This window comes from Rissa tridactyla, chromosome 1 (genome assembly GCF_028500815.1).
Source record: "Rissa tridactyla isolate bRisTri1 chromosome 1, bRisTri1.patW.cur.20221130, whole genome shotgun sequence".
NCBI lineage: Eukaryota > Metazoa > Chordata > Aves > Charadriiformes > Laridae > Rissa > Rissa tridactyla.
In genome coordinates, this window is record NC_071466.1 from 25,646,267 (window position 1) to 25,658,740 (window position 12,474).

Genomic DNA, 12,474 nt, shown 5'->3' on the forward strand with positions numbered 1-12,474 from the left:
TGCTGTAGGGGAGTATTCGCTCAGTAGTATTCAGATACATTTAGTAATTGTATGAAAACGTCCACAAAGATATAATCCCTGCCTGAGAGACCTGGTGGTAGTCAAACGGTCTTCTATAAAGAGAAACTAAATGCATTAAGGACTATTTACTTAACACATGAGATCAATAAGATAGGTTATGTCAAATTCAATTCATACATGGCACTGACTTACATGGAGAATGTCAACCAGTTCTCCTAACTCATAATATATGAACCAAAAGGGTATTCAATGAAACTGAAAAGTCACTGAATAACACTTATTTTTATGCAATGTAAAATTACTTGACAGAAGTCATTGACACAGACCTAAGTCAAGCTTGGCAGAAGGCAGAATGATGCTGGATATTTAAATGAATAGCAAAATATCTCAAGTAATGGTTACAGAAATAACTAGAACATACTTAGTTCTTACAAGTACCTTTGAAAAATGCATGTGTAGCTATTGCTAGGCTAAAATCTTCTAGTCCAATCTGGCAGTTCACTTTACATTGAAAATAAACAAATGAAAATATCCCAGGCCTCTAATTTCTTTGGAATTAACCTGAAATGGGAAAATGAGTGGGTAGGAGTGTTCCTTATTCTGTTTTTTGTTTGTTTTGATGATACTAAATTTACATTTGTCTTCTACCCTGACCTGATCTTTGTTGGGTTGAAGCAATTCTTCTTTTTAGGTCAGTGTAAACATGCTCTGAGTTAGCATTTCCTGCTAGGCTTCCTTTCCAACCTGGTACACTTCCCTTGCTAGGATTTCCTTCAAATTGCTGCCTTCAGAGATCACCGCATGAGCCCTGAGCTGTACCCCCACCCTTCCAGCCTGAGTAGGAACATCACCCTGGCAAGCTTGCTCTTCCCATTTCATGTCATGCTTTACCTTGTACCGTGACGTATGCCGCACTCTCCACGGACCCTTTTAAGTTGGTGGCTATACACTGGTAAAGTCCTTCATCCTCCTCTTTTACTCTTTCAATAAACAGCATTCGGCTTCCGGGCCCTAAAATTATTCCTGTGAAACGAAATATTTTGCAATAAGAGGGAGCCAGGATATAAACAAAACCAGGCCCTTGTGTAATAATATCTGCTTCAAGTTCTTCTCAAAAGAAATCTGAGCCACAGACTGAACAGCACAATGTTATCTGCAGGAAAGCCAAATATACTTGGATGTTTTGGAAATCTTTTGGAAATCAGTGTTTACAAAGCACTTGTGTTGAGTGAAAAAGCTCAGCCTAAGGGAACGATCTTGGGAGCACTTGGTATCATATATATTGATTAGCACTGTGCCTAGACGTTCATGCAAATGAGTTCTTCAGCATGTCTCCAACTTTGGAAAATGGGTGGTGTGGTTACTTAACCACTACACTTACAGGCTCAGGTCCACACCGGAAGCAGCTCAAGCTCAGAGTACTTCCAAGAACCAACTCCATAAGTCCACACTGGCCTTATGGGCAGCAGAATCGCTCCAAGTCTCACTTGTCCATGTGGTATGGGACAATGAGCCCCTTCTCAGAAGAACCCCAGCCAATGCAAAGAGAGGTCCCGTGAGGTATACCCTAAAACACAGGAGTTATCTGAAGTTTTCAACACCTTGTGTATTCCAGCCGGGTCAACCCAGAAGCCAGCCTGGGCAATACTCCAGCAAGAGAGGAAATGTCAGGGAGCAGATTTGGCCTCAGGACTGCCATTAAGGCACTGTATGGCCAGGAAACGGGCAGTCAAGTGGACACTTGTGTGTTTGGCTCCATCAGAACTACTGTTCTGTCAAAATGTACTGTTCCCACCATCTATTTCAGGCACCTAACTGAAGTGCTCTGACCTACCCTCTACAGACATCTTCCTGGCTCCTAACCTCATGTGTTGCATTACACCCTAGACAGACAACACATTTTAGAAGACAATAGGACACATTACAACCATGTGGTCACTGTAAAGCTTCATGGGATCTGGCTCTAGATTAAGTTTGGTGCCTTTGCTGCAAATCTGCAAGTGCTTATAACTCATTTTGAGAAATCCTCAGAGTTATTCCCTGTTGCTTTTATTCATGTTATGCTGATTTCCAATAATGCAGGACAGAACCTCAAACACCAACTTCCTAAAATGTTATTATTGAACTACACTTGGGATCCAAGTTCCTACAGACAAAGCCTCCTTGAACATTTTTGCTGAGCCTGTAACACTAGATCATTGTGTGCTTTGGATCCAAACGTGGATGAATTCCCATAAGAAAGGTTTTGCCTTCTATCGGAATGATCCTGAGATCATTCTCAGATCCAGATGATCTGAAATCTCCAAGGAGCACTTTCGTGACCTCTGTGCCATCAGAGCTGGATATGAGCCTCAGTTGATCTTTCAAGCCACATTCCGGATACAGCAGTAAAACATCTCCCAGAGTTTTCCTGTAGCTGCAGCATGCCACCTGGGAAGCTGTTCCTTTCTGCTCCATGAGACCTGGATTCCTCCGCTGCCAGCAGATGCATTTTGGTTTTGTTGACCCCAGATACAGAATTAGTCTGGTGGCTAGGTTGTCAATCAAGAACAGACTTTGCATGCCTGACCACAGACTCCCTGTGGTACTCCTATGCACATCATGCAAGCTTGGTTTCCCCCTACCTAGCTGTACACCGACCAAGACACCTGATCCTTAGGCTCCCTCTATAGTAAACGGAGAGAAATATTTTTTTTCTGGAGATGACTCTTCTCAGATGCAAATTGAGAGCTGTATTTTCCCCACTGGCTCCATAGAAGCCCGTTGTGCCTACACCTCCAGCCTGGCTGGGGTTTTGGAGTGAGACAAAATAACCCGGAGCACCTGTGCTTCTCTGCCTGTAACAGCTGGGCAATTCTCCTTCCTTATGTCTGGGTACCGATGCCAAGGACTCTGCGAATGGCTATCTAAGGCAGACAGGGCACAATAAAAAAGCTGTAAAAGGTAGGCGAGTACACAGAGCTCTCACCTGATTCTTGCTGTATTTCCTCATGGTTTTTAAACCAGGATATCTGGGGCTCGGGGATGCCACGAACCTGGCACTCCAGCATAGCCGAGTTACTGGTGTTCACTGTCTGATCCATAAGGTGCCGCAGGAGGGCTGGTGCCTCTTGAGCTACAAGACAAAACAACACCTCCGTTTTACATTCCTGTAACTGTGGGGGCTTAATTATCTTCCCTACCAGCATTTTACTGATGTAAACAGCTATGGATGTTCTACCAAGTTCATTGTTCATAGATTCTATTTACCATTCCAGTTTGTTTAAGAGCGTTTGATGTGTGCAGAAAACTCTCGTTACTCAGCAATAGGAGGTTATGATGATCAGTGGAGACCCAGTGATGACATTGTTTAAAAGATTTCCTCAGTTCCATTACCAACCACGCTTGTTTATTGAAAGCAACGAGTTTCCATGAAAGCTCAGAGTTTGGCATCATCAGAAGAAACAAACTCTGACACCAAGGTTTTTAACAATCATCAGGACACCCTCGTAGCAGAATATCTTTGCATCACTGATAGCCCCGCACAGTTCTGTACACCACAATACCTGCCAAAGTGACTTTTTTTAAAGAGTACAGTTACAAATTGTATTCAGTAAACTCACATAATCTAAAACCAGAAACCATAAGCACAAAAGCATTGCGTTACATGTCCCAAAGTCTTCATAAATTCTTCCACTTTTGCGTTTCACATATTTGGCTGAACACAACAAGGCCTGGCCAAACCACACCGCAGCCCGCCTGCCAAAACTGAGTTGGTGAGAAATGCGCCCGTGTCCTCCAGCAGCCCACAGACGCTGGAAACCCTGACGGCAGGGGCCGAAGCCGAGTGCTAGCAAGCCACACAGCATAGCAATACCACTCCTGTTTTATCTACTGAAATTCGTACAAAGGCAAGGTAATAAAACACATTTCAATGACAGTCAGTGACAATGTGTATTGGAAGCACATCTCATCTGGTCTGCTTCTGCTCCCAGAAGGGCATTTCAAAAACACTCTGTAAATGTCATGTTAAAGTCATCCCTGAAAGAAGCAAAACAACAAATCTTCCCCATCCTCATTTCAACCCTTTGCCACTCCTTCCTTCATTCTTTGCAGAGCTGAAGGCTGTTCTGACAAAGATCAAGATATATGCGACGTTTATGCACATTATATGGCAACATCCTTCTATCACATTTGCAACTCTCACATGATCCTTTTTGGTCCCTTCAAAGTAGTGATGGAGAATCCAGGGAGCTCCTGAGCAATCTCACAGATGCAAAAGCTCTGCAGATTCCCTTGAATTCCCCAGTCTTGCATGAACTGATTATTTGTAATATTTCTCTTCATTGATACTGCCAGGATCAGCAGTTGCTAACATAATAAGACACACATTACAAAATATGAAACAAACCAAAATAAAACAAGGCAAAACCCAACCCTTGGTATATATTTTCTTTTGGATTGCAGTAGATAACAATACAGCAAGTATAATATCAGCTGAATTTCTGACACTCTGGGTTTGGAAAATTATACTCTAGTCTTTCAGAAAAACCAACTGTCAGACATTTTCATCTTCACAATTATTCTGTTACCAGCTGTACATAAAAAACTCTTCAGAAAAATTAAGCACTTAGGTACCACCAGCTTATGCAGTGTGCATGAACCCCACAGTACTAAAAGCACTTTTAAAGTAGGCTATCTTTGCTATGCTCTTACCCCTTGAAATTAATTCCAGCATAGTCATGACCCTGCAATGATCAGTTTGGGCTTTTCTGAGCTGCAAGTCTGTAATTTCCACAGGCAATGCTATTTTTTGTTTACAGTGTAGTACACAATCTGTTCTCTCTTCCCAAACAGTAATGCTCATAAGAGAGGCTGTAAAGTAAAATCTTCATCAAATACCTACACAATGACATGGTCAACAATATTTGCCTGGCAGCCAAGAAGACTGCCCTCTTCTCACTGGTATCTCACCTCAGTTTTTACAGAGTTATCATTTTTCACAACACACGCTGCCTATGAACAGTCACCGTCTGACACATGTCTGTGTACCCAGGCTGAGAAGAGCTCCCCAGTTCACATTTATCAGTGGTCCCTGATGGACACCCGAGCCCAGACATCCAAAATGAAGGCAGACAAGATGACACAACAAAGGCAAATCACACATTCAGTGAGTTATTTGTGATTAATTTTAATTTTTTTATAGCCATACACTAAAGATGGGTTTTCATATTACGAAAAACTTTTTTGCTTAAAACTTAAGTCACCATTCATATACTTTCAATAATTTCTCTGCTGCAGTCAGCTGTTTTTTCAAGGACATGGTCAACCTGAGGATTATCCTCTTTTGCAACCCCCCCCCCCCCCCCGTTTTCTTCTGTTCATTTTTGCAGTGAAGCCAAGGGGGGCAGTTTCCAACACCCGGCTCTGCTCACTCCAAAGCCGAGGGGCTGCCCTGCCCACCAGCACAGCCAGTGCAGGGCTCAGCGCCCAGGGCAGCCCCCACGGGCTCATCCCCAGCCCTTGTGCCTGCCCGCAAGCGCTGCCTGGCCGGACCAAACTCTGCTCTCAGTGTCCCCGAGGAACTTCATTGTAGGCAGAGTTTGGCCCAGGGGAGTGACAGGGGAGAAGGGGACGCTGGTGTCAGAACACTCAGCCCACCCGAGGGCGGTAAAGGAGGGAAAATTTGCATTTCCAAAAGCAAACAATGGCAAACAAGGGGAAAACATTACAATTTGTTCATTTTGGGGTATACTTTTGCATTCCATCCATTTTTGCCCTTTGTTATGATTACGTTGTCTGTTCACTTATTTTTATTAATCAGTACAAAAATATAAATACAAGCTTTAATTTTAACACTTAAAAAAAAAAAAAAGAAGAAATATCATTCACACCTTTCTCCCTAAATAATATATTACACAACAGAAAGCAGAGAAACTACCCAAACCAATGAGATTCTCCAGTCATCTGAGGACATCAAAAGTGACATCAGTAGTTTTTAGCTGGCCCCCAAGACCTGCTTTCCTCAAATGTTTCCAGTGAGGTTTCTCTGTGCCTCCCAACACGGGCAGCCACATCGGGATGTTACGACATCCGTGCACAGCGTGGCCCCCCGAGGTCTGGTTGAGACCAGGCTGGCAGGACGTCCACCCAGCAGTGATACACATCATCGCGATTCACAACAATTTCACAGAGGAACAGTCTAATTGCCACATCTCTTTTTTTTTTCTTGACCCAAACTCATATTGCCTGGCAACTGGCTGCTACAAGTCATCACACTCCGGCTCACAAGGCCATGGAAAATTCATAACGTCCTGTCATCACCGCCCACCTTGCCATCAAATGTCTTCTCACAAAACAGCCTCATAAAAAAGGGGATTCTGTATTGTAATTCTTTTGAAGACTTGCAAATGCTACAGAGCGCACTTGCCCCATTTTTCAGCAGTCACCAATGATTTCGCTTGCTTTTTAGGCATATTTTAGAAAAAAAAAGAGACCCAGGTCCCTTTGCAAGAGCACATTGTTTCTGGAAGCCATCACACTAATAATGAACAAAAGAGCTACTGTATACAAGCAGGCTATAGGTGACATTTCAAGATATAAATGATTATTCTCTTCTTTACTCTGACAACTTCCAGGTTATCAATTGTTTCCTAAGCATTTTAGGCTCCATGAAACTGGCATTACGGGGAAATGCTATTGTTTACCCTTTCACACTTGACAAAAGCAATTCCCACGTGAAAGACAAGTTTAGCCGTGGGACACAGTCTCGACACCTAAAGGAGGAAATAGCCTGGTGAGTTCCCAAGCGCAAGAAACTGTCATGTTGTCACCCTCTATTTTAAAAGCACAGCCACTTTGTTCCTTTGCTGTAGCTATTTTGGTCACTACGGCCTGTTTTGTTATGGTTTATGTAAATGCTATATAAATGATCAATCATAAATGTAACCAAAAATAATAAAAGCTATGTATTGTAAAAAAATAAAGTTATCAGATCTATTAAAAATAGCAACTTCTTCCTTATACAGAATTTATAATACACAGAAACATCTCATAGCAAAATCAGGTCGAAGGAAAAAAAAGGGGAAACGCTCACAAGGAAGTTTTATGTTGCCCTTAATTCTCCTTCAGCAGTTTGACTGGTTCTTAATCCCCATAATAAATCCAATTGTCACTTGCATCCCAAAAGCAATGAATATTTTTAATGGCTTCAATTTTGAATTTGTGATTTTAAAAACATATTAAAGAACTCACTGTGCTGGCTGCAACCTTGTCAGTCATGTTAGTGTAATATTTCTCATTTAATAAAATAATTACAACATTACAAATTCCTGTATCTTCAGGCCAAGAGCAACATTCACCCTTTTATCAGTAGCTTTTTACATTAGTGCAGAACTGACTTTAAAAATTGACCAACACAGCAACTGGAAGTCTACCTGGATTTATTTGGAGAAACACGGTTCACGTCTGTCAGTTTTAAAATCGTCATTATTATAAATGATATGATTGGTCTGTGCATTATATCAACATTTTTATTTCTTCCCTGCATACTTCCTTTAGAAGATACTTTTTAAGATTAATGTACTTTAGTGTAGAAAATAATTTCAAATAAATAAGCATTAGAACTTGCTCAGCAGGTAATATTTATAAGTCCATCAAGATCAGATTAAAATAAAAAATATATAGTCCAGTCAATCTCAAACTGAATTGTGCTCATTCTGCACATTCAAGTTAACTTATTAAATGTCCATTGTTGACTGAAAACAGCAGTTTTTAAAGTTAATCAGTTTATTCAGCTTTGACAGTTTTGACGAGGCCGATATCAAAGTGGAAGAAAAGATTGATCCAAAGTTTTCCTTATCGCTCAGTAGGAGACAGCAAGAGAAAAAATAACAACATGCAAAATGTAGCACAGGGGATCTTCCAAACCCCAGCTTCCACGTGCCTTGTCAAAGCAGAAAACACCCGTCTGAACTCAACTGGAAGCTCACGCGTTATGATTTTGTTTGCTATTCCTCCTATGTCCAACCCATGGGGGAATGTGCACCACCTCAGGGCCTGAAAGGTAGCAACAGTAATAAAAAATCAAGATGATATGAGACACCTGTTACTGTTTAATGAGTCCTTTAATGTTTTACATTGCTTTGTGTTGTACAATCATTCCTTGTGCTTTTATATTTGAGGATCCGAGAGTAAACAGCCTTTTTGTTGCAGTGCTCACCTCTGATTGTAACGTCTTTCTTTTGAAGCACTTCTTTCCCCGTGTATATGTTCCTTGCTCGGCAGGCATAGGTGCCCGAGTGTGCCAGGGAAACGTTCTTGATGGTCAGAGTGAGGGTGATGGAGTACTCCTTGTTGAGAGATCTTTTTGCTTTCGTTTGATTGTTGACTGTCCTCGGTAAAATCCAGGCAATGTCTTTGTACAGGAACTTGTTGGCCGAACAGGACAAGATCAAATTCTCTCCTTCGATGGGCATTTTTTCCAAACTAACATGGAATCCACTCGGTACATCTGTCAAAAATCAAGAACACTTTTTAGTTTATACAAAATGAATGAGCCAAAATTAACGGGGCGTATATTTTCCCCTTTATCAGGAAGCCTTTGAACTAATCGATGTCCTTGTCTTCCTGCTGAAGTCTCTAATCTTTCCTTTCACATGCTAGGCTCCAACTATTCTTATAATTTGTCTTGGAGCTACGAGACACTTGGGCTCAGGCATCAGTTAGTGTAAACTGAAGCTGCTCTTGGAAGTATTGAGTTTGTAGAAATGTTATGCCCAGTTAAGACAGACTGGGGCAGGGTACCAAAAGCAGAATTATTTAAAGACAGCACAGTGGGACTATGAAAAAGGAGTAAAACTCTGATCTCAGTTCCAGTTTGTGAACTGCATGAGAGAAAATGAATCTCAAGGGGACAGCAGAAAAATACTGCAGTTCATCAGGCTAGGTTATATTGTTTTCTTGTTATTCATGAGTATTCAGACAAATCATGTCTCTTTCTCAAAAATGCTTCAAATCCTGAGAAATTACTGAATCTGTGATTACACGCCTGACATTTCCCTTGGAACAGAGGTGTTTGCCTGCCATGCATTTAAAGCTTGTCAGGCACCCAAAAGGAGAGCAGAAACAGCACCTGCTGGCCTGGGTGGCCAGCCATGTGTGGGCAGCACTAGGGTGAAGATCGCTCTTTTCAGGCTGCTTGGCATTAAACGTAAGTGAACAATATTTCCACCTGAGAGAAATCAAGGATCACTGCACTAACCATTTACTAAATCTTAAGTTTTCACAAGGAATTTTCATAGCTGGTAGTTCAGGTAGGAATAATTTAGCTACGAATGTAAAAAGACACACTTGAAAAAGTCATGTTTGCCGTTCATTGTAACTTTACTGCAGCTTCATCCACCTGGGGAGCAGCACAGACCAGTGGTGGTGCTGACTGCCTCCGCCTGGGGTTCATCTCTCCAGCGAGGGAGAGTTACGCCACTGGCTTCAGTGAAAGTTCCTGAGAGAAAGCACTTCCAAGTTTTACTCCTAGAATGCAAGCTCTCTGCGTTTATTTGTAGCCAATATTCTGATAAAGTCATTTCCTTCTTCTCGGTCAAGTGACATCGACTTTGGCCATTTTCAATTGTTCTTTCACTGCTAATTGCTACAGCACTTGGCTGTGAACTTGACTCAAAACCATAAGAATGGTTTCATCTTTCATAATGGAGAATTATGCCTTCTTTTCTTGTCTCATAGAGCATGAACAACTCAACGCCGTCTTTCATTCAGTTCCATGCTTACCAACGTTGCTTCGGGTTTAATGCCACAGCAGCAGGGGCACATGAAGAGTAGATCTGCAGTGAATAGGATCCCACACCTTTCAGTAACATTTTTCATTGATTCACCAATCCATCAGAAAGCTTATCCCTAAATCCCCACTGTACAAGCCTTGGCTCCCCAGGGGAACCACGAACACGACTTGCTCACCGCTGCCTTTCAAACAAAGTTTCTGCCTGTTGAAAGTCTGGTATCAGTTGCTCCCCTTAATATCCTCTTTCTGCACTTAGCCCTGAGTGTTAAATACAGGGTAAATGAGCTCCTGCAAGTCCTGGATTGAAATTTCCTCTGACAGTAGGTGCCTTCCAGGGAGAGGATTTCTGTTGGTTGAGCTCATTGTGCCCTTGCAGTGAGAGCAAGGCAGCTGTACAGTCACCAGCTGTAGTTCAGCTGTGTAGTCCAAAGATCAACCTAATGGAGGCAGTGACACTAATGTATTAGACTGGACATTAAAGCCCGTGTGTTGACTTGTTCCTCTTATACATGATTGGGACCTCCCTTTTTTCCTCTATCCAGCAAACAAAACTAAAAGAAAAACTTAAAATTTAGTGAACTCATCTATGAGTGACTATCACCAGCATCCTTTTTGATATGTAAGGGTGCATGGTGCCAGATTCTGGTCTCAGTTAAGAACGTGTTGACTGGAAGTGCTACTAAGATTAAACCTTTCCCTAATGGGGTTACAGCATATTTAGCCTAAGCCATCGAAATGTACTTGAATATACTTGGTTTGCGTATGGGCTAAAGTTTATGGCCCATGGTGTGACAGAGGCACCTCCAGAGAGCAATGCAACCCATTGCCTTAAGATGAGCCAAATTCCAGAGATCCTAATCCCTCACGCTTACTCATGAAGAGATCCTACATGACCAGTTTAGGCTTAGATACCTAACTTTAAGGCTTAAGTTAGATGAAGTGAATCCTCTGCTTGATTTTGTTAAACAGCATTGAATCCAGACACACTTAAATGCAATCCAGGGTCCAAAGTTTTGATCATGAGTAAGTATTTGGATGAAAGAAACTGCTGCGTCTTACTCTCAGTACACCTCAAATTGTTCTGATCTGTGTTGGGAAAGCCAGGGTACAGGTCTGAAATATTGCACATTTTTGGCTTTTGCAGATGCCAGCACTCAGCAAATGCTAGGAAGAGCCAAGCAAAACTCTTAAGATGAAACTAAAGATCCCCTGGGATCAAGGCAAGTGAGCTATTTTTAATGTAAAAGGATAACGTGCCAACAGAATAATATAGTTGTAACTACTTCCATGTTGTCAGGTCTGGAGCTCTTCCTAGATGTCTCTTCTGTGAAGAAAGACTATTTTCTGAAAAATCTAAGGACAAAAGCAAAATGCACAGGATTCCAAGAGAATCATTTGTTTAAAGGCTGGGAGCCCCTAATATATGACACCTCTCACCAATTGTTACAGGCTCAGGCTAGCTAAATAACATGGCTGGGAATAACGTAAAAGGGTTTTATTTACTTTAGTGATTTGAAGCTTCCTGTGGAAATAGCTCCCAGGTTTCCTGATGGAAGATTTTGTTTATCTTTGCCAAGCACCATCAGGAATCTCAAAATAAAATGCGCTTAGTGACATTGGGAAACCAGGGAGATAAGGCAGAGCTGTTCCTGTTTCACCCTCTGTAATTGCAAACACACCCATGGGCCTGCTGTGTGCCAGCAAAACAGCCCAAAATGTAGGGAAAGGGGCAGGCTGGAGGGAAGGGGGCTACCCCAGCTAAATTTGGCATAAATAGGTTGTTAGAGAGACTGTTGTGGTATCAGTGAGCCGGAGAGCCTTCAGAAATCACCTTTCCACATCTCCCTTATATAAGTCCAACAGCTGCTTTTGTGCCCTGAACAAAGATTTGCTTTTAGAAATAAGTCAGTGTGACAATACCCGAAAAATACCCATTTGACAGAGGCCATAGGAAAGGAAAGCTATGGCAGAGCCCATGGACTTCATGTCCTACACTCTGGGGCACAGGGTATAAAATTATACCGCTCTCAGACCTCCCAGAAACACATATGTGAGTCGCACTTCAAGCCCAGAAATAATGAGATTTACAATAACTTAAGAAAGGGCTTGTTCTTACTGGGTGTGCTCTGCTGTACCTTCTTCCACTTAGCTCCTCAGATCTACCTTTTCTTGAAGGGGTGGAACATGCCACTGTCAAACTAAGTTTGCTGAGACAAGCTCTGCCTTCCCACAACTTTCCCAACAGTTTGTGCCTATAGAAAAGAGACTCCTCAACCACCACAGCTGCTTCACTGGAGCACGTGTGTTTTCTAATCCCCAGGACAAGATCTGAAGGAGATTGTCCTCACGGAAAGGGATTCTTCCTGTTCAGGACAGGCTTTGTCTCCTTTCTGTCTTGTCCCTTTTTACAGAGGGCAGCAGCTCCTCTTCCTGCATGGAATCGCCTTCTCCTGCTTAGACACTTCTCTTACACTTACTTTGGTGTGGTTCAGGCTAGTTTCATATGGCGCCAGCAGACCCAACAACATAAGATAAACTGGCCCCAAGCTGTCACACAAGACCTGAAGTATTGGTTTTGGACTCATCAGAAGGAAATACTTTGCAGTGTCCTATTCACATCCATCAGCTGTTAGGGCTCTCATTTTTTTGCTCCCTCAATGTGTTTTTCAGCAAACGCT

The 12,474-nt window shown here is 42.2% G+C and overlaps 1 protein-coding gene across 2 annotated transcripts in view; it reads right to left on the reverse strand.

Annotated features, from left to right (window-relative positions):
- Nucleotides 1-12,474, reverse strand: part of FLT1 (fms related receptor tyrosine kinase 1) — a 112,710-nt gene that overhangs the window by 34,155 nt on the left and 66,081 nt on the right. The window contains exons 13-15 of one of the 2 annotated variants that reach the window (XM_054219241.1): nucleotides 8,222-8,512; nucleotides 2,990-3,136; nucleotides 913-1,044 (exon numbers count right to left, since the gene is read on the reverse strand). In XM_054219241.1, the coding sequence (XP_054075216.1) occupies nucleotides 913-1,044; nucleotides 2,990-3,136; nucleotides 8,222-8,512 (570 nt within the window). Of the gene's footprint in view, nucleotides 1-912; nucleotides 1,045-2,989; nucleotides 3,137-5,141; nucleotides 8,059-8,221; nucleotides 8,513-12,474 lie in introns of those variants that run through there. The other variant, XM_054219251.1, reaches the window with a different exon arrangement.